Source organism: Hordeum vulgare, chromosome 4H (assembly GCF_904849725.1).
Source record: "Hordeum vulgare subsp. vulgare chromosome 4H, MorexV3_pseudomolecules_assembly, whole genome shotgun sequence".
Taxonomy (NCBI): domain Eukaryota; kingdom Viridiplantae; phylum Streptophyta; class Magnoliopsida; order Poales; family Poaceae; genus Hordeum; species Hordeum vulgare.
The window spans coordinates 409806988-409829629 of NC_058521.1; the positions used below are offsets into that span (position 1 = coordinate 409806988).

The 22642-nt window shown below is 45.3% G+C and overlaps 1 protein-coding gene across 1 annotated transcript; it reads left to right on the forward strand.

Annotated features, from left to right (window-relative positions):
* The first annotated feature begins 20317 nt into the window (after positions 1-20317).
* Positions 20318-21855, forward strand: LOC123446525 (late embryogenesis abundant protein 1-like). The gene is made up of 2 exons (XM_045123098.1): positions 20318-21191; positions 21276-21855. Exons 1-2 carry the CDS (start codon positions 20404-20406, stop codon positions 21574-21576), a joined length of 1089 nt encoding a protein of 362 aa, XP_044979033.1. The 5' UTR covers positions 20318-20403; the 3' UTR covers positions 21577-21855.
* The last annotated feature ends 787 nt before the right edge of the window (positions 21856-22642 follow it).

Here is a 22642-nt window from a genome sequence, read left to right on the forward strand (position 1 = left end):
ATACAAGCCCAGGAAGCCTAGAATATTCACACAGAGATTCTTCGTCAGGTGCATCACGTCGATTGCCGAGCGGACCTCATGGACTTCCCAGTAGGGTAGCTCCCAAAATATAGATTTCTTCTTCCACATGGGTACGCGCTTATCAGGGTCGTTAGGAACAGGTTGGCTGCCAGGACCCTTTCCAAAGATTACTTTTAAATCTTTGACGTATCAAATACTTCAGCACCAGTACGGATGATAGGCTTCCCCCGGGGTTCTGCCTTGCCATTGAAATGCTTGCCTTTTTCTTTAAGGGATGCTTGGGCAGAAGAAAACGATGATTGTACGGGTACACATTCTTCCTACATTTGTCCAGATATATACTTTCTGTCTGATCCAAACAGTGCGTGCATGCATTGTATCCCTTGTTTGACTGTCCTGAAATGTTACTAAGAGCAGGCCAATCATTGATGGTTAGGAAAAGCAACGCTCGAAGGTCAAATTCCTCTTGTTTGTGCTCGTCCCACACACGTACACCTGGTTCGGCCCACAGCTATAAAAGTTCATCAACTAATGGCCTTAGGTACACATCAATATCGTTGCCAGGTTGCTTTGGACCTTGGATAAGCACTGGCATCATAATGAACTTCCGCTTCATGCACAACCAAGGAGGAAGGTTGTAGATACATAGAGTAACGGGCCAGGTGCTGTGACTGCAACTCTGCTCCCCAAAAGGATTCATGCCATCTGTACTCAGACCTAACCATAAGTTCCTTGCGTCAGCTGCAAATCTCGGGAACTCTCTCTCGATTTTTCTCCACTGCCGACCATCAGCGGTGTGCCTCAACTTATCGTATTTCATACGATCTTCCATGTGCCATCGCAACAACTTCGCATGATCTTTATTTCTAAACAGATGTTTCAACCGTGGTATTATAGGAGCATACCACATCACCTTGGCAGGAACCCTCTTCCTGGGTGGCTCGCCCTCAATATCACCAGGGTCATCTTTTCTGATCTTATACCGCAATGCAGTGCATACCGGGCATTTATCCATATTCTCGTACTTCTCACCGCGTAGAGGATGTAGTCATTAGGGCATGCATGTATCTTCTGCACGTCTAATCCTAGAGGGCAGACAAGCTTCTTTGCTTCGTACGTGCTGGCGGGCAATTCGTTCTTTCTTGGAAGCATCTTCTTCATCAGTACCAGCAACTTTTCGAATGACGAGTCAGTCACACCGGTCTCTGCCTTCCACTTCAGCAATTCCAGTGTGCTACCCAGCTTCTTCTGGCCATCTTCACAAGTTGGGTACAACAATTTGTTGTGGTCCTGTAACATCTGCTCGAACTGCAACCTCTCCTCTTCTGTGTCGCAACCTCGCCATGCATCAGAAATGACCCGGCCAAGATCATCAGCGGGCTCATCTGGTTCCCATTCTTCATCCTGATCTTCTTCTTCATTGTCTTCCATTGCGGTATCAGCATACTCAGGGAACATAGATCGGTAGTTGTCATCATCGTTCTCTTCTTCTTCATCGTCGTCTTCCATCATAACCCCTCTTTCTCCGTGCTTGGTCCAAACATTATAGCCCGACATAAAACCGGACCGAAGCAGGTGGCTCTGAATGACTCTTGAGGAAGTGTAATCCTTCTCATTCCGACATTCAACACATGGACAAAACATATAGCCACCACCATGCTTGTTCGCATCGGCTGCATCTCGAAAAGAATGCACGCCTTCTCTGTAAGCGGTTGTGCATCGATCATCGTACATCCATGGATGGCTCATCTGTGTTATACGACAGTATATCAAATACAATCACGATCCTAAAAATTAGTACCGCATGGTCTAAACGAGGAAATATAGTTGCTAACCTTTTAGAATAAGTAGAAATAAAGAGGAAGAGGTTTAAGCGTGGCTCAGGCATCTCATATCGTAGTTGTGTTCGGTGAACTAAAGCGGCATCGCTCTAACACACATTTCAACAAACACCTCTAGTGCATCAAAAAAAGTGGAGAGCTAGCACCCACCCACAATCCTCCATCCAAGAAAAATGCAAGGAAGAGGGGAGAGGGGGGCTGTGCTATATATAGGCAGAGGACTTTAGTCCCGGTTTGAGACACAAACCGGGACTAAAGGTGGCGCACATGCGGGCTGCCCACCGCGTAGCCCTTTAGTCCCGGTTTGGGACACGAACCGGGACTAAAGGCTCTTTACGGGACGGGACTAAAGCCTCGAGGGAGCCATTGAGAATTGGGGCGACGTGGCCAGGCCTTTAGTCCCGGCCCAGAGGCAGGCCGGGACTAAAGGGTCCCGGCCAAAGGCCCGTTTTCCACTAGTGGTCCTACTCATGCTTGCACTCAATGTTAGTTAATCTCAATGCATTTTGATGACTGTTGTTGCTCTCTAGTTGGTCGCTTCCCAGTCTTTTGCTAGCCTTCACTTGTACTAAGCGGGAATACTGCTTGTGCATCCACTTCCATAAACCCAAAGTTGTTCCATATGAGTCCACCATACCTACCTATATGCGGTATCTGCCTGCCGTTCCAAGTAAATTTGCATGTGCCACTCTCTAAACCTTCAAGAAATAATCTGTTTTGCATGCCCGAACCGCTCATGTGGTGACAGGGGGCTATCAGTATCTTCCATGATAGGCGTGTTATCCTCGATATGTGTTTATTCACTATCATTCACGAGAAAGGGGACGGTAATTGGAATTCCCAGTTCCATGCTCAAATCTAAAAGATAATTGCAAACAAAACTCCCCTGGATTGATGTTGGTATGGACGGCACCCGAGGATTTGGCTAGTCGTGGAGTGTGATTGATCGGTGGTGGGGGAGTCAAAACTTTACTTTTCTGTTTGGGAACCGCCTATAGCATGTGTAGCGTGGAAGATGGTGAGAACTTTTAGTCATTGCGTTGACAATGAAAGCATGCCACCCAAAATTATTATCACTGTTTTCAAAGCTTGAGCTCTGGCACCTCTGCAAATCAATGCTTCCCTCTGCGAAGGGTCTGTCTATTTATGTTCCTGTTGAGTCATCCTCTTCTTATAAAAGCGCCAATTAGAGAGCACCTCTGTCATTTTTATGTTTTGCTTCTAACTGTATTGAGTATGACTGTGACTGGATCTTCTTTGCCATGAATTACAATGTTTAGTCAGCCCTTGGTCTTTGAAGGTGCTCTGCATTTATGTTTTGCGGTCTCATAAAGAGCTAGCGAGATACCATCTGTTCGTACTGCTTCATGATTGTTTTGATTGAAGTGTTGACGTTTGAAACTTGTCATTATTGCTCGCTAGTTGATTATGCCATGCATATGAGTTTACCGTGAGACCTAGATGTCATTTGCTTATGTGGTTAGCTTCTGATCTTGCTAAAATTCTGGTTATGAGTTAGACATAGTTGCAACAACAAGATCAAACAGAGTTCGTAAAAGTTTTTCTTTTGTCTCTTTCAGTTTGTCAACTGAATTGCTTGAGGACAAGCAAGGCTTTAAGCTTGGGGGAGTTGATACGTCTCCGTCGTATCTACTTTTCCGAACTCTTTTGCCCTTGTTTTGGACTCTAATTTGCATGATTTGAATGGAGCTAACCCGGACTAATGTTGTTTTCAGCAGAATTGCCGTGGTGTTGTTTCTGCACAGAAATAAAAGTTCTAGGAATGACCTGAAAATTTACGGAAAACTTTTGTGGAATATATAAAAAATACTCGCGCAAGAATCAGCGGAGGAAGTGGAGCGTGGAGCCCACAAGCCCACCAGGCGCGGGCCCCCCTGGCCGCGCCTGGCAGGCTTGTGGGGCCCACAACGCTCCACCGCCTCTAATCTCAGCTCTATTTAGTCCATCTTGCCCGGAAAAGATCAAGGAGAAGAGTTCATCGCGTTTTACGATATGGAGGTGCCGCCACCTCCTGTTCTTCATTTGGAGTGCAGATCTGGAGTCCGTTTTGGGCTCCGGAAAGGGGAGATCGTCGCCATCATCATCAACCTTCCTTCATCGCCAATTCCATGATTCTCTTCACCGTTCGTGAGTAATCTCATCATAGGCTTGTTGGACGGTGATGGGTTGGATGAGATCTATCATGTAATCGAGTTAGTTTTGACGGGGATTGATCCCTAGTATCCACTATGTTCTGAGATTGATGTTGCTACTACTTTGCCATGCTTAATGCTTGTCACTAGGGCCCGAGTGCCATGATTTCAGATCTGAACCTACTATGTTGTCGCCAATATATGTGTGTTCTTGATCCTATCTTGCAAGTTGTAGTCACCTACTATGTGTTATGACCCGTCAACCCCGGAGTGACAATAGCCGGAACCACTCCCGGAGATTACCCTAGTATGAGGAGTTCATGTATTCACCAAGTGTTAATGCGTTGGTCCGGTTCTTTATTAAAAGGAGAACCTTAATATCCCGTAGTTTCCATTAGGACCCCGCTGCCACGGGAGGGATGGACAATAGATGTCATGCAAGTTCTTTTCCCTAAGCACGTATGACTACATACGGAATACATGCTTACATTAGATTGACGAACTGGAGCTAGTTACTTATCTCTCTGTGTTATAACTGTTGCATGACGAATAGCATCCAACATAATCATCCATCACCGATCCAATGCCTACGAGTCTTTTCCTACTGGTCCTTGCTACGTTACTTTGCTGCTACTGCTGTCACTGCTGCTACTGTTACTCTGTTGCTACTGTTGTTACTTTGCTGCTACTGTTGTCACTTTGCTGCTACTGGTTACTGTTGCTACTGCTGCTATCATCCTACTTTGCTATTGATACTTTGCCGCAGATACTAAATCTTTCAGGTGTGGTTGAATTGACAACTCAACTGCTAATACTTGAGAATATTCTTTGGCTTCCCCTTGAGTCGAATGAATAAATTTCGGTTGAATACTCTACCCTCGAAAACTGTTGTGATCCCCTATACTTGTGGGTTATCAACGTATCATAGGGTTATGGAGATGCCCATTAATAGATATCAATGTGAATGAGTAGGGATTGCCATACAAAGGATGCACGAGAGCTATAAGTATGTGAAAGCTCAAAAGGAGAACTAGCGGGTGTGCATCCAATTTGCTTGCTCACGAAGACCTAGGGCAATTTTGAGGAAGCCCATCATTGGAATATACAAGCCAAGTTATATAATGAAGATTCCCACTAGCATATGGTGGTGACAAATGAAGAGACTCTCAATCATGAAGAACATGGTGCTATTGTGAAGCACAAGTGTGGAAAAAGATAGTAGCATTGTCCCTTCTCTCTTTTTCTCTCTTTTTTTCTTTATTACTTGGGCTCTTTGGCCTCTTTTTTATTTGGGCTCTTACCATTGATTTTTATAACACCGTTAGGCCATGGCATTTTGAGCTTTAGGCAAGCATAGTGCGGGACCGCGTTGAAGCGAGCAAACATTGTGCACCCTAGGAGTGCATCGTATCCACTTCAGAAGGGTACAATGTCGAAGATTAATTCTTCACTTTTGAAGCTCTCGGGCGATCCAAAAACAACATTGAGTGACACAGTTCTGGTGCAACAAGCCTCAACGCATGGTATGACGCCTTTAAAGGTAGTGCTGCTCAGCTTGATCCGAGATAAGTCAATGGGCATCTTCCTGGCCTTGTCCTTGTATATTAAGTTGAGGTTTCTTCCTCCGTCCATGAGGACACACATCAGATGGAAACCATTGACAATTGGGTCGAGGACAAGGTGCAACTAATCCTTCATGCCTGATGTTGGTCGGATGGTCATGTTTGTCGAATGTCATCGGGTAAGTCGACCACGGGTTGAACTTCACGGTGATTGGCCCTAATGCATAGATCTCCCAAAGTAAGCGCTTCCTCTCCCTTTGTGGGATGTGGATAACGTAGTTCATGTTAACCTCTATTATCTCATTAGGAAACTTCTTTTGTCTTCCGTTGTTGGGCCTCCAAGGTTCATCCTCGTCTTCATTGCGATTTCGGGTTTTACCTTGACCCGCTGTTGCTACCTTGCAAGCTTGTTTGAATACCCAACAATTCATGTTAGAGTGGGTTGCTAGTTTGTCCTGGGTGTCATGAATTTGGCACGGTCGATCCACGGTTCTATCTAGCTCACTAGGTCCACCCTTATTCCCTTTAAAGGGTTTCCTTTACTGTCCGGATCAAGGTCCAATGAACTCTACATTGACTGTGGCGTCCTGTGTGACACTCCTGCCATTTTTTCGCGTGTGCTTATTTTTATTGCGTTGAGGCTTTCCATTGGTGTCTGATACGTCCATTTTGCATCATGCTTTCATGTTGATATTTATTGCTTTATGGACTGTTATTATACTTTGTGGTACCATACTTATGCCTTTTCTCTCTTATTTTGCAAGGTTTATTTGAAGAGGGAGAATACCGGCAGCTGGAATTCTGGACTGGAAAAGGAGCAAGTCTAAGTCCTCTATTCTGCACAACTCCAAATGCCTTGAAAATCAACGTGGATTTTTTTGGGAATATATAAAAAGTACTGGGTGAAAGAAGTCTCAGAAGGGGAGCTGCCAAGGGACCACAAGCCTGGTTGCCGCGGCCTACCCCCCTGGCCGCGGCAACAGGGCTTGTGGGCTCCCTGGTGGCCCACTAGCCCCCCTCTTTTGCTATATGAAGGGTTTCGTCTGAGAAAAAATCAGGGTGGAGCTTTTTCGTGGATTCTCCGCCGCCACGAGGCGGAACTTGAGCAGATCCAATCTAGAGCTCCGGCAGGACGATCGCGCCGGGGAAACTTCCCTCCCGGAGGGGGAAATAGTCGCCATCGTCATCACCAACACTCCTATCGTCGGACGGGAGTCATCTCCATAAAAATCTTCATCAGCACCATCTCCTCTCCAAACCCTAGTTCATCTCGTGTAACCAATCTCCGTCTCGCGACTCCGATTGGTACTTGTAAGGTTGCTAGTAGTGTTGATTACTCTTTGTAGTTGATGCTAGTTGGATTACTTGGTGGAAGAGTTTATCTTCAGATCCTTGATGCTACTCATTACACCTATGATCATGATTATGATTATGCTTTGTGAGTAGTAACTTTTGTTCCTGAGGACATGGGATAAGTCATGCTGATAATAGTCATGTGAATTTGGTATTCGTTCGGTATTTTGATATGTCGTATGTTGTCTTTTCTTCTAGTGGTGTTATGTGAACGTTGACTACATAACACTTCACCATATTTGGGCCTAGAGGAAGGCATTGGGGAGTAGTAAGTAGATGATGGGTTGCTAGAGTGACAGAGGCTTAAACCCCAGTCTATGCGTTGCTTCGTAAGGGGCTGATTTGGATCCACTAGTTTAATGCTATGGTTAGACGTTGTCTTAATTCTTCTTTCGTAGTTGCGGATGCTTGCGAGAGGGGTTAATCATAAGTGGGATGCTTGTCCAAGTAAGGGCAGTACCCAAGCGCCAGTCCACCCACACATCAAACTATCAAAGTAACGAACGCGAATCATATGAACAAGATGAAACTAGCAAGACGGAAATTCTCGTGTGTCCTCGGGAGCCTTTTTCCTCTTATAAGACTTTGTTCAGGCTTGTCCTTTTCTACAAAAGGGACTGGGCCACTTTGCTGCACCTTGCTACTACTTGTTACTTGTTACTTTTCGCTTGCTACGTTTCACCTCACTACACCATCACTTGTTACCGCTACTTTCAGTGCTTGCAGTTATTACCTTGCTGAAAACCGTTTATCAGAGCCTTCTTCTCCTCGTTGGGTTCGACACTCTTATTTATCGAAAGGACTACGATTGATCCCCTATACTTGTGGGTCATCAAGACTCTTTTCTGGCGCTGTTGCCGGGGAGGGAAGCGCCTTTGGTAAGTGGAATTTGGTAAGGAAACATTTATATAGTGTGCTGAAATTTATTGTCACTTGTCACTATGGAAACTGTTTCTTTGAGGAGTTTGTTCGGGGTATCTTCACCACAAACGGAAGCACGAGGAGTTGTTCCTCAACCTGAGGTACCTACTGAAAATATGTTTTATGAAATTCCTTCGGGTATGCTTGAGAAACTACTGGCCAATCCTTTTACAGGAGATGGATCATCACATCCAGACTTGCATCTGATCTATGTAGATGAAGTTTGTGGTTTATTTAAGCTTGCAGGTTTGCCCGAGGATGAGGTAAAGAAGAAAGTCTTTCCTTTATCTTTGAAGGATAAGGCGTTTACATGGTATAGGCTATGTGATGATACTGGATCATGGGACTACAATCGGTTGAAATTGGAATTTCATCAAAAGTTTTATCCTATGCATTTAGTACATCGTGATCGGAATTATATTTATAACTTTTGGCCTCGTGACAGGGAAAGCATAGCTCAAGCTTGGGGGAGGCTTAAATCAATGCTATATTCATGCCCCAATCATGAGCTCTCGAGAGAAATTATCACTCAAAACTTTTATGCTCGGCTTTCTCATGAAGATCGTACCATGCTTGACACTTGTTGTACCGGTTCTTTTATGAAGAAGGATATTGACCACAAGTGGAATTTATTGGAAAGAATCAAACGTAACTCTGAAGATTGGGAGCTTGAAGAAGGTAAGGAGTCAGGTATGAATTTCCAGTTTGATTGCGTTAAATCTTTTGTTGAAACAAACACTTCTAGAGATTTTAGCGCTAAGTATGGACTTGACTCTGAGATAGTAGATTCTCTATGTGAATCTTTTGCTGCTCATGTTGATCTTCCCAAAGAGAAGTGGTTTAAGTATCATCCTCCTGTAGAAGTCAACATAGTTAAACCCAATCTAGTTGAATAGAAAGTTATTGCCTTTAGTCATCCTATTGTTCCTTGTGCCTACGCTGAGAAACCACCTTACCCTGCTAGGAAAAAGGATTATTCTAAAGCTCCAACTATGATACGTAGGGGTTACATTAGACCACTTGCACCCCCTGAGGAAATTAGAGTTGAACCTAGTGTTGCTATTATCAAAGATCTCTTAGACGAAGACATAGACGGGCATGTTATCAAATTCTGTGAGGACTCCGCTAGAATTGCTAAACCTCACGGAAAGACAAATACGGACCTGTAGTTTCCATGCCCGTTGTTTCTGTCAAGATAGGAGATGACTGTTATCATGGTTTATGTGATATGAGTGTTGGTGTTAGTGCAATACCCCGGTCCCTTTATGATGAAATCAAAGATGAGATTGCACCCGCTGAGTTAGAACCCATTGATGCCACTATTACGCTAGCTAATAGAGACACTATCTGCCCTCTGGGAATTGTGAGAGACGTAGAAGTCCTGTGTGGTAAGACGAAGTATCCTAGTGATTTCCTCATCCTTGCTACTGCACAAGATAGCTTTTGTCCCATCATATTTGGTAGACCCTTTCTCAACACTGTCAATGCTCATATTGATTGCATTAAACAGACTGTCACTCTTAGTTTCGAGGGTGTATCTCATGAATTTAACTTCTGTAAGTTTGGAAGACAACCCCATGAAAAAGAGTCGTCTGGTAGGGATGAAATCATTGCTCTTGCCTCTATTGTCATACCTCCTACGGATCCTTTAGAGAAATATCTGCTTGAGCATGAAAATGATATGCATATGGATGAAAGAGATGAGATAGATAAAATTGTTTTAGAACAATATCCTATTCTTAAGAATAATCTGCTTGTTGAATTGCTTGGGGATCCTCCCCCACCAAAGGGTGATCCTGCATTCGAGCTAAAACAGTTACCAGATACTCTTAAGTATGCCTATCTTGATGAAAAGGAGATATATCCTGTTATTATTAGTGCTCACCTCTCGAATCACGAAGATAAGAAGTTGTTAAAAACATTGAGGAAGCACCGTGCTGTTATTGGATATACTCTTGATGATCTTAAGGGTATTAGTCCCACTCTATGTCAGCACAAGATTAAAACCGATCCTGATTCTAAGCCAGTTGGTGATCATCAATGGAGATTAAATCCGAGGATGAAAGAGGTCGTGAGAAAAGAAATATTAAAGCTTTTGGAAGCAGGAATCATTTATCCTGTTGCTCATAGTGATTGCGTAAGTCCAGTACATTGCGTACCTAAGAAGGGAGGTATCACCATCGTTCCTAATGATAAGAATGAACTAATCCCACAGAGGATTATTACTGGCTATAGAATGGTAATAGACTTTCGGAAACTGAACAAGGCAACTAGGAAAGACCATTATCCTTTGTCGTTTATCGACCAGATGCTAGAAAGGCTATCTAAACACACACACTTCTGCTTTCTAGACGGTTATTCAGGTTTCTCACAAATACCTGTTGCACAATCTGATCAGGAGAAAACCACTTTCACCTGCCCCTTCGGTACTTTTGCCTATAGACATATGCCTTTTGGCTTATGTAATGCACGTGCCACATTTCAAAGATGTATGATGTCTATATTCTCTGACTTTTGTGAAAAGATTGTCGAGGTTTTCATGGATGACTTCTCTGTTTACGGGTCTTCCTTTGATGATTGTCTCAGCAACCTTGATCGAGTCTTACAGAGATGTAAATACACCAATCTTGTCTTGAATTGGGAGAAGTGCCACTTTATGGTTAATGAAGGCATCAGTTTAGGACACAAAATCTCTAAGAAATGCATTGAAGTTGATAAGGCTAAGGTAGATGCAATTGAGAAAATGCCTTGCCCCACAGATATCAGAGGTATACGAAGTTTCCTAGGTCATGCTGGTTTCTATAGAAGGTTCATTAAAGACTACTCTAAGATTTCTAGGCCTCTTACCAACCTCTTGCAGAAGGATGTTCCTTTTGTTTTTGATGAGGATTGTGAGGAAGCTCTCGGATTGTGAGGAAGCTTTCGAAATACTTAAGAAGGCCTTGATAACCACACCTATTGTTCAACCACCTGATTGGAACTTTCCCTTTGAAATCATGTGCGACGCTAGTGATTATGTTGTTGGTGCTGTTCTAGGACAAAGAGTTGACAAGAAGTTGAATGTTATTCACTACGCTAGTAAAACTCTAGACAGTGCCCAAAGAAACTATGCCACTACGGAAAAGGAGTTTTTAGCAGTCGTGTTTGCATCTGAAAAGTTCAGATCTTATATAGTTGACTCCAAAGTCACTATTCACTCTGATCATGCTGCTATTAAGTACCTTATGGAGAAGAAGGACGCTAAGCCTAGGCTAATAAGATGGGTTCTCCTGCTACAGGAATTTGATTTGCACGTTGTTGACCGAAAGGGTGCTGATAACCCTGTAGCAGATAACTTGTCTAGGATAGAGAATGTCCTTGATGACCCATGACCTATTGATGACAGCTTTCATGATGAGTAATTAAATGTCATCCGCACTTCACATAGTGCACCGTGGTATGCTGATTAGGCAAACTATATCGTAGCCAAATACATACCACCCAGTTTCACCTACCAGCAAAAGAAGAAATTCTTCTTTGATTTGAGACACTACTTTTGGGATGATCCTCACCTTTATAAGGAAGGATTAGATGGTGTTATTAGACGTTGTGTGCCTGAACATGAACAGGGACAGATCCTGCAGAAGTGTCATTCCGAGGCCTACGGAGGACACCATGCTGGAGACAGAACTGCTCATAAGGTATTGCAATCAGGTTTCTATGGGCCCACTCTCTTCAAGGATGCCCGTAAGTTTGTCTTGTCTTGTGACGAATGCCAACGAATAGGGAACATCAGTAAGCGTCAGGAAATGCATATGAACTATTCACTTGTCATTGAACCATTTGATGTCTGGGGCTTTGATTATATGGGACCTTTCCCGAATTCCAATGGGTATACTCACATCTTAGTTGCTGTGGATTACGTCACTAAGTGGGTAGAAGCTATCCCCACTAGAAATGCTGATCACCACACCTCTATTAAGATGCTTAAAGAAGTTATTTTCCCAAGATTTGGAGTCCCTAGATATCTGATGAGTGATGGCGGTTCACACTTCATTCATGGTGTTTTCCGCAAGATGCTCGCTAAGCATGATGTCAACCATAGAGTTGCATATCATTATCATCCTCAGTCTAGTTCTCAAGTGGAGTTGAGTAATAGGGAGATCAAATTGATCTTACAAAAGACCGTCAATAGATCTCGAAAGAATTGGCCTAGCAAACTTGACGATGCACTATAGGCTTATAGGACTGCTTATAAGAATCCCATGGGCATGTCGCCGTATAAAATGGTTTACGGTAAGGCCTGTCATTTACCTCTTGAGCTGGAACACAAAGCTTATTGGGCAATCAAAGAGCTCAACTTCGATTTCAAACTTGCCGGTGAGAAGCAGTTGTTTAATATCAGCTCATTAGATGAATGGAGGGGCCAGGCATATGAGAATGCCAAGTTATTCAAGGAAAAGGTTAAGAGATGGAACGATAAAAGAATACAAAAACAAGAGTTCAATGTAGGTGATTATGTCCTGCTATACAATTATCGTTTAAGATTCTTCGCAGGCAAGCTTCTTTCTAAATGGGAAGGTCCCTACGTTCTCGAGGAAGTATATCGTTCCGGTGCCATTAAAATCAATAACACGGAAGGTAATTTTCCTAGAGTGGTCAATGGGCAAAGAATCAAGCATTATATCTCTGGTACTCCATTAAATGTTGAGACCAATATCATCAATATCATAACTCCAGAGGAGTACATAAGGGATGTTTATCAGCCTGTTTTAGACCCTGAAAACAAAGAGATATGTGTTTCGGTACGTAATTGGTCTCCGAAACTTTTCCGATAGGAAATTTTCTCCATTTTGGAATTTATGGAAAATTAGAAAAATAAAAAGCAGTCCGGAGAGCGCACGAGGCGGCCACAAGCTTGGTTGCCGCGGCCTCCCCCCTGGCCACGGCAACAGGGCTTGTGGGCACCTCGTGTGCCTCACGGACTCTGTTTTCTTGCAGAGCACTCCTTCTGGTCCAGAAAAAATCATTATATATACGCCCGAGGGTTTTGATCTCCGTATCACGCAGTTTTCCTCTGTTTTAGTTTCGAGCCTGTTTTCTGCCGCAGATCTAGGTCAAGATGTCTTCTCAAGATTCACAAGGGGAGAGCTATGTGGCTGATTACCTTGCTAACCCCAAGGTCTATGGGGACTTGGAACCATATGGCTGGACCACTGACGAGGAAGAGGATTATGATCCCAAGGGGAAGGAACGAACGAGTTCCGATGAAGAGGAGGCTCCTCTACCTCAACCTGGACGCACTCATGTGGAGTTCAAGAAGTCAAGCCTCCCTGACCAAAGGAAGAAGCCTAAGACCTTGTTTATCCCCTCTCGTTTCTTGCAGGAGAGTAAGCAGGAACTTTGTCGTAGAGTGTTGAAGCTTGAGAAGGAAAATGACGATCTGAGGGAGCAGAACTTTATGCTCAGGTGGAAATTAGACAAGCTCAAGACTCCTTCAACAACTCCACCAGCTTCACCACCAAAGGAAGACAACTAAGCATTGGTATGGGCAACTCCCTTGGCTTATGCCAAGCTTGGGGGAGTTGCCCTGGTATCGTATCACCTTTATATCTTTTGCTTTTACCTTTGTTTTAGTTATTTCCTTTTCAGTTTTTATTTCTTCTCTTAGTGGAATAAGTCTTTAGTGTTTAGTTTGAGTCTTTTGCCTTGTGTCTCCCCCGATGTATTCGAGCTTGTGAGCTATATAATAAAGAGTATCTTAGTCAAGGGCTTTGTTTTGTGCCGTGATCAAAAGTACGAAAAGAACGATAGCATGAAAAATCATGAGATGATCTTATGGAAAGTGATAACTTCACATATAACAAGTATGATGATTGAAACTTCAGTCATTGTTGCAATTAATAAGAAGTAATAAGGAAAGAGAGGTTCACATATAAATATATCATCTTAGACACTTTCTATAATTGTGAGCACTCACCAAACTATTACATGATTAGAAGTAGATGTTGGACAAGGAAGACAACATAATGAATTGTGTTTGCTTAGTTCCAAACAATGTTATATGATTAGAGATCCCTTAGCATGTGACGTTTGCTTCCACCTCATATTAGCCAAAACTCCCGCACCAAGTAGAGATACTACTTGTGCATCCATAAACCTTCAACCCAGTTTTGCCGTGAGTGTCCACCATACATACCTATGGATTGAATAAGATCCCTCAAGTAAGTTGTCATCGGTGCAAGCAATAAAAATTTCTCTCTAATATGTATGATCTATTAGTGTGTGGAAAATAAGCTTTGTACGAACCTGTGATGAGGAAGACATAAAAGCGACAGACTGCATAATAAAGTTCTTTATCACAGGAGGCAATATAAAGTGACGTTCCTCCGCACTAAGAGGACACGCATCCAAACCTCAAAAGCGCATGACAACCTCTGCTTCCCTCTGCGAAGGGCCTATCTTGTACCTTTACTTTTGTCCTTGTGAGAGTCTTGGTGATCTTCACCAATTCCTTATTTTGCCTTTTTCTTGGTGAACGTCATATGCTTGGGAAAGATCTATATTCATATATCAACTTGGAGATGAGTACTTATGCTTTATTATTGTTGACTTTACCGTTGAGGTAAATGGTTGGGAGGCAAAACTATAAGCCCCTATCTTTCTATGTGTCCAACTGAAACTTTGATACCATGAGTACCACGTGAGTTGTAACAATTGTGGAAAACAAAAGAGATGATTGAGTATGTGGATTTTCTTTACAAGCTCTTATTTGACTCTTTCTGATGTTATGATAAATTGCAATTGCTTCAAGGACTATGGACTGTTGTTGGCTACTTCTCGGTAAGGTTTTTGTTTCATACTTTGCTTTGTGAAGGAATTGTTACTTTCCCATAAGAATCTCTATGAGGTATTGTTGTTCTATGTGTGATCATGGTGCCCTCATGTACGTATTTTGTTTTGTTGACACCTTCATCCCTAAACATGTGGACATGTTTATGGATCTTGGTTTTTGCTTGAGGACAAGCGAGGTCTAAGCTTGGGGGAGTTGATACGTCCATTTTGCATCATGCTTTCATGTTGATATTTATCGCTTTATGGACTGTTATTATACTTTGTGGTACCATACTTATTCCTTTTCTCTCTTATTTTGCAAGGTTTATTTGAAGAGGGAGAATACCGGCAGCTGGAATTCTGGACTGGAAAAGGAGCAAGTCTGAGTCCTCTATTCTGCGCAACTCCAAATGCCCTGAAAATCAACGTGGATTTTTTTGGGAATATGTAAAAAATACTAGGTGAAAGAAGTGTCAGAGGGGAGCTGCCAGGGGCCCACAAGCCTGGTTGCCGCGGCCTACCCTCCTGGCCGTGGCAACAGGGCTTGTGGGCACCCTGGTGGCCCACTGGCCCCCTCTTTTTCTATATGAAGGATTTCATCCGAGAAAAATTTAGGGTGGAGCTTTTTCGTGGATTCTCCGCCGCCACGAGGCGGAATTTGAGCAGATCCAATCTAGAGCTCTGGCAGGACGATCCTGCCGGGGAAACTTTCCTCCCGGAGGGGGAAATTGTCGCCATCGTCATCCCCAACACTCCTCTCGTCGGAGGGGAGTCATCTTCGTCAGCACCATCTCCTCTCCAAACCCTAGTTCATCTCCTGTAACCAATCTCCGTCTCGCGACTCCGATTGGTACTTGTAAGGTTTCTAGTAGTGTTGATTATTCTTTGTAGTTGATGCTAGTTGGATTACTTGGTGGAAGAGTTTATGTTCAGATCCTTGATGCTACTCATTACACCTCTGATCATGATTATGATTATGCTTTGTGAGTAGTTACTTTTGTTCCTGAGGACATGTGATAAGTCATGCTGATAATAGTCATGTGAATTTGGTATTCGTTCGGTATTTTGATATGTCGTATGTTGTCTTTTCCTCTAGTGGTGTTATGTGAACGTCGACTACATAACACTTCACCATATTTGGTCCTAGAGGAAGGCATTGGGGAGTAGTAAGTAGATGATGGGTTGCTAGAGTGACAGAAGCTTAAACCCCAGTCTATGCGTTGCTTCGTAAGGGGCTGATTTGGATCCACTAGTTTAATGCTATGGTTAGACGTTGTCTTAATTCTTCTTTCGTAGTTGCGGATGCTTGCGAGAGGGGTTAATCATAAGTGGGATGCTTGTCCAAGTAAGGGCAGTACCCAAGCGCCGGTCCACCTACATATCAAACTATCAAAGTAACGGACGTGAATCATATGAACATGATGAAACTAGCATGACAAAAATTCCCGTGTGTCCTCGGGAGCGTTTTTCCTCTTATAAGACTTTGTTCAGGCTTGTCCCTTGCTACAAAAGGGATTGGGACACTTTGCTGCACCTTGCTACTACTTGTTACTTGTTACTTTTCGCTTGCTACGTTTCACCTCACTACACCATCACTTGTTACCGCTACTTTCAGTGCTTGCAGTTATTACCTTGCTGAAAACCGTTTATCAGAGCCTTCTTCTCCTCGTTGGGTTCGACACTCTTACTTATCGAAAGGACTACGATTGATCCCCTATACTTGTGGGTCATCAGTGTCACGTGTCTCCGAAGTGTGTGCCTCACCATTGCGAGTGCTTGGTGTGAGCCAACTGTCTTCCCCCGCGCAAAAGCGGGTCCTCAATGAAGTGAGGGTTGACACGTTCCTCGGCATGCCTTGGCCGAGCTGGTGGGCAAGCCATTCATCTGAGATGCTGTTTTTGAATGGAGCGATGGCTTTCGTGTCAGAGCAGTCTATGATGTGGTTCTTTTTAGTAAGGAAACTGTTCCAGTACTTTCGACCAGATTTTCCTGGCAGCTAGGTGACACAAATGAGCTCGTGGGAGTCCGCAGGTCGGACGTAAGTGCCTTCAAAATTTGCACTAAAGGCGGCTTGAAGGTCTTCCTACCAGCCAATAGAATAAGGAGGCAGGCTGTTGAGCCAATGTCTAGCTAGCCCCTTTAGCTTGAGCGGCAGATACTTGATGGCATGGAGGTCGCCTCCATTAGCCATGTGTACGTGGAGAAGAAAATCTTTGATCCACACTATTGGGTATATGGTGCCATCGTATGATTCTATATTGATGGGCTTGAATGATTCTGGAAATTGATATTCCATTGCCCTGTGTGTAAAGCAGATCGGGTGGGCTAGACCTCGGAACTGGGTAGTATCCCATCGGATATTGGGGGAGAGCCATGTGTAGCCTTGCTCTCGGGCACGACCGTTCCTGTCTAACCAGGTGTCATAGCCGTCGGGCCTGGCTGGCATTTATCCTCTTGAGCCATAGATGGATAGGAGAGGCGCTCGGTTAGCCTCGATGTGATGTCGAATGTCATGAGGGTCTAGGTAATCCATGGATCCTTGCCATTACGACGAGAAGACAGCCGGGTAGTGAGGTTTTCCCGCAACGGCCTGCCCCGACCTCTAGGGGGTCGGTCAAGCGCGTCGGCGACTAGTTCTTCATCGAACTCCGGCAACACATGCCTACGTAGTATGATTTTGGCATGCTACGGCTTCAATCTTCAAGATCTTGTTCGGTCGAGAGTATTTCGACCCACTTTTTATTCAGTGCATTTGTATTTGCTTGCAGCAGCTGATGCTTGCGTTTCATGCTTTGAGCGGTGGCGATGAGGCGCCGCCGGAAGCGCTCTTGTTGGAGAGGGTCTACGGGGAGGATATAGTCATCGGTACCGAGGAACTCATTCTCCTCGGACTCTGACATGCAGTTGTCATCGTCCCCTTCAAAGAGGTCACTGGGATCTTTGTCCTCGGGATTGTCGTTCCATACTGGGGAGGCTTGAGGGTCATCTCTAGTGTTATCGACGTCGCTGGACATTGCCTCATCTTCATCGGTGATGGCGTTGTTGTTGTTGGGTTCCCCATTGTTTTTCGTTTAACGTCTACGGTGACGTCCTGGAGGGGATTTTTGGGTATCCACCATGTAAACATCGTAGGTGGATGTTGCAGACCACTTGCGAGTGTTTACCAAGGGCGAAGTGTGTTGTGTGGGGCCATCGACGTCTTAATCCATGTCTGTGGCCTCATGGTAGTCTAGCACGTCGGTTGATTCATCGACCGTGGTGACTAGGTGGGTGATGGGTGGGACGTAAATTTCCCGATCGTCGGCTTTAAGTACGATATTGTCATAAACCGAAGTCGAGATAGACATGCTATCGATACGACCGAGCATCTCGTTCAGGTGAGATAGTTCTTCGGGGTTCATTGTCTAGCTATAAGCGGGCCTGACACGAAGCATGCCCGGTGTATAGCTTGGCGTGTTTCCAGCATGGAGGGGATCTAGGGGTGATTCGGTTTCCTGTGTCGGGATCAGCTCGAGATCCAACGTAGCTTCAGAAAGAGGGGTTGGTCATGGGTCCGGACCGGGGTTCGACGGAAGATCGCCCGGAGTCGCTACAACGGAGTTCTCCGGCGACACCAGGGTTTCCATTCCACCGTCCTCAAAGGTGATCGGTTCCGGAGTCGATCCTTCGTTGTCGGGTAGCCCTTCCAATCGGTCGGACGTCCAGCCTGACAGGATGAGTTCTCCGCGGGAGTCCGCTGTGTATTCCAGGCCTCCAAAGGTCACGATCTAATCCGGGGCATAGTTTTCGACGGAGGCCAGAAGGCCGGTCAAATCGGTGCAGAAGGTCATGATGCCAAACACGAAAAGTTGGCCGGGTATGTAAACGTTCCCGTTTCCGTTGTTGCAATTGATGTGTAGATTAGCCATCGATCCTTGTATCGATCTCACAGCGAAACTCTCAATGAGAGCATCAGTGTCGGTGTGAAAAACGACAGACATCGAGGTATGGGGTCCCGTGCTGGGGATCTCGGACGGATGGTAATAGGAACAGGGAGACGAGGTATATCCAGGTTCGAACCCTTTTGATGGAGGTAAAACCCTACGTCTTGCTCTTGTTTATATTGACGATGAAGTATCGAGTACAAGCTTGATCTACCTCGAGATCGTAAGTAGTGTTCTAACCCTAAGGCTACGCAAATAATGTTGTGATGATGTATGTCCCCTCTACGGGCTAAATACTATGGCTTATATACACGACGGGTACGATATCTAGGGTTACAAGGTCGGTTTCTTGGCGTGGGCACGATACGAGAAGTCTTGGAGTATACGTCAAGCCTTCGGCGTATGTAGTCCCGATAACGCCCCATCGTGCAGCTTTCAGAGTCCATCTTGAGAAAGAGGAGGATCCATCGATCGAATCCAAGGAATGTGGGCCGACTAGGTTAGTACCCCGTAGTTTAGGACACCATCACTCGCTCATTTAGGATATCAAGATAGGTCTTATATGGAATATTATAAGCTTGGGTCAAAGTGACAAAGTGTAGTGCTTATGTGATACTACATTTGACCTAATTTCACTTATTTTCGAGAAACTAATAGATAGATTGTTTTGAGTGTTTCGATCCAAAAGTCTAAAATACATCTTGGATCGAATGAGCTATGTGCTCCATCGGTTGAAAGTTTCCTACGTCGATCTTCAACGTGCCCTTCTCGAGATGATAACTGGCTATGATCCCTTGTGGAGCGGTGACTAGTGAACACACGACCACAACTATGTCGAGAAATGTATTCCAAGCGATCTAGCCCTATGCTAGTGGTTCTTTTCTTCTCATTGATGTTTTGCTTGCCCTACTGTTAGAAGCTACTCAAGTTGTGATCAAGCCATGTGTACTGATGCATTTTCCTGGTTGTTTCCACTCTTTAACGGACCAACAATTGTTCAAAAAACAATTACACATTGAACATGTTTTTGAAAACGTGTTACCAATTTTCCAAATACACATTTAACATTTTTATAATTGTATGGAAATTTGTAAAACATAAGCTAACATCATTGTACTACTTTAGTTTTCCTAAAATGTCGTGAACGTATTTTTAAAATGCGTGAATATTTTTTTGAAGTGCCAAGTACACTTTGTAATGGTACAAAACATTGGTTTTTTATTTCCTGATCACTTGTTTTACATCGAATACATATTTTATAATATTATGAACATTGTTTTTGAAACATGTGAACATTTTTAATGTGTATTTATTTGAATGCCAATCAACAATTTCTAAAAGTTGTGCAGCAGCCATTCTTTTAACACTGCATAAATTTTTAAAGATAAATATTTAAATTTTGAAATATTTGAGAATACATTTTTTTAAGAAGTCAAAAGAAATAGCGAAGCAGCGTCACCTCACATACTTGTTCCCGCGATCCAATCCAATCACTCACTTCTATCGCACGCACTTCCCCGTACCATGCACAAGGCAACAGTAGAAGCCCATGGAAGAAGCTTAGTGACGACGTCGCCGCTCCGTAGGCACGTGTCCGCATCACACACATGTGTCAGCAAGCCCTGTCTTGCAGCCCGAGGCACACGCGTCCACCTCCCAGAGGTACGTGTCACGCTCACATTACTCGTGGAGGAGTATATACATACTTGCACAAACACTAGCTCAGTCACTTGTGTACTGCAACACACTACAGCCAACACTACAGCACTATCACGAGCGAGCAAGTTCTAGAGAAGTTGAACCACAGCGCGCCACCATGTCGTCGAGGCAAGATCAGCGGGAGGCGAGGGCCGAGGCCGGCGCTCGCCGCGCGGCGGACGAGATCGCGCGCGCGCGGGACGAGCGGGTAATGCAGGCGGAGATGGACGCGCGACGCGCGGCGGACGAGATCTCGCGCGCCCGCGCGGACCGGGAGCACGGCGCACTGGGCGGCGGTGCCTACGTGGAGCACCCACGCGGCGGCGGCGGCATCCTGGAGAGCGTGCAGGAGGGCGCAAAGTCCCTGGCGAGCGCGGTGGGCCGCACGTTCGGCGGCGCCAAGGACACCGCCGCAGACAAGACCTACCAGGCGGCGGACGCCACCGGGAACAAGCTGGGCGAGTACAAGGACTACACCGCCGAGAAGGCCAAGGAGACTAACGACAGCCTCGCGCACAAGACGAGCGAGACGGCGGAGGCCACCAGGAACAAGCTCGGCGAGGCCAAGGACTACACCGTCGAGAAGGCGACGGAGGCCAAGGACACCGTGGCGCAGAAGACGAGTCAGACCGCTGAGGCTACCAAGAACAAGCTGGGAGAGTACAAGGACGCCTTGGCCGGGAAGACGCAGGAGGCCAAGGAGACCACAGTGCACAAGGCCCAGGAGACGAGGGACGCCGCCGCCGAGAAGGCGAGGCAGGCCAAGGACGTGACACAGCAGAAGGCCGGCGAGTACACCGACGCCACCAAGGGGACCGCGCAGGAAGCTAGGGACAGGACAATGGCGACCACGCAGACAGCCGCCGACAAGGCAAGGGAGACGGCCGGCACCCACGATGCCGATAGGTTTGCCCCTCTCAACCGATTAAGTAGAACACAAGTCAAACTAGTAGGATTCACATACACATTTACGTGTTGATGCGTACGCAGGGGTCAGCAAGGAACCGGCCTGTTCGGGGCGCTGGGCAACATGACGGGCGCGATCAAGGAGAAGCTGACGGTTGGCTCCGGCACGCAGCAGCACGACGCTGCAGGGCACGGCATCCGGCTGGGCGACGAGGACGAGCGCGAGGTGAAGGAGCGCGCCGCGGAGAAGGCGGCGTCCGTGTACTTCGATGAGAAGGACCGGTTGGCCAAGGAGCGGGCGGCGGAGCGGCTGGACAAATGCGTCGAGAAGTGCGTGGAAGGGTGCGCCGGCTCGTCCTGCGCGCACCGCAAGGGCAAGATGTGAGCGGCCGGGCGACACACGCGCCCGCACGCGGGCGCGCCTTCGGTGCGACGTGCACACGTATCGCGCTCTCCTGCCATGCATGCCGTCAACCTGTGGACGGCAGCGACAATAAACTTTAGTACAACCTACTAGTGGAGGTCCAGTAGAGCCTTCGTTTTCAAGTTTTTTTTTTTCGTTGAGTTTTCAAGTTTCTTTTACTACTACCTTCTGTCTTAAGTAGTGTGCGTCCCTTGGTTTCGTGAATCCGTAAATGCTCTACTGCTCTCCAGTGTCTTCGTACGACTTCTTGCATTACCTGTGTGTACTGTTTACGTCGAGTCCGGTGCCTCTCAGGACTGGTCTACCTACCTGTGTGTGTTGTGTTCGCCAAGGCGTACACGAAAGAACTTTTTCCTTCAGGGAGGGAATGCCATCATGGTTGCCTAGGCGTACAATTTTTTGTTTATAGAGAATGCCACCATGCCGCCGAGGCGTACACGACAGAATTTTTTTGATCTGATAATATCAGTACATGTACATCCTTCACGAAGCGAGCTTACACAGAAAATCATAAGAGTTCACCGACCAAATTACAAGAGACATCATGATCATAAGCGAATTTAGTGTAAGAATTCAACATTTCCTATCGTTCCCAAGATGGCAATTAGTTGGCCTTGTACAAAGAAAGACCTAAATAGTTGGCCTTGTACAAAGAAAGACCTAAATAGTTGGGACGCCTACGTACAGGCTGTACGTGTTGTTACGTAATCTTTCTTTATAAAACTTTTCTGCCCCCTGATTTCAATTGGGGTGGGCCCCAGCCACTAATCCTTATCCAATAAATTACCTCCACATCATTTTTTATGTAAAATCCTCACGTAAGTTTACGTGGATCTAGCATTGCTCACAGTAAAATACGACCCTTTTTTCCCCCGAAAAATCTGATTCTTTTGCAACAAACATCGATGTTTTCTCAACCCGCGGGCAAAGCAAGAAACAAAAATTATGAATCCTGCTTTTTTCTCCAAAACCTGCTGCACGAATATGACTTCGTAGCGAGTGAAAAGAACATGAATGTTTTGTGCCA

Bases quoted from the DNA above. Each gene is read 5' to 3' on its own strand.
- LOC123446525 (XM_045123098.1), top strand. From the start codon at position 20,404: ATGTCGTCGAGGCAAGATCAGCGGGAGGCGAGGGCCGAGGCCGGCGCT. The intron at 21,192-21,275 runs GTTTGCCCCTCT...ATGCGTACGCAG, and splicing joins GGCACCCACGATGCCGATAG to GGGTCAGCAAGGAACCGGCC.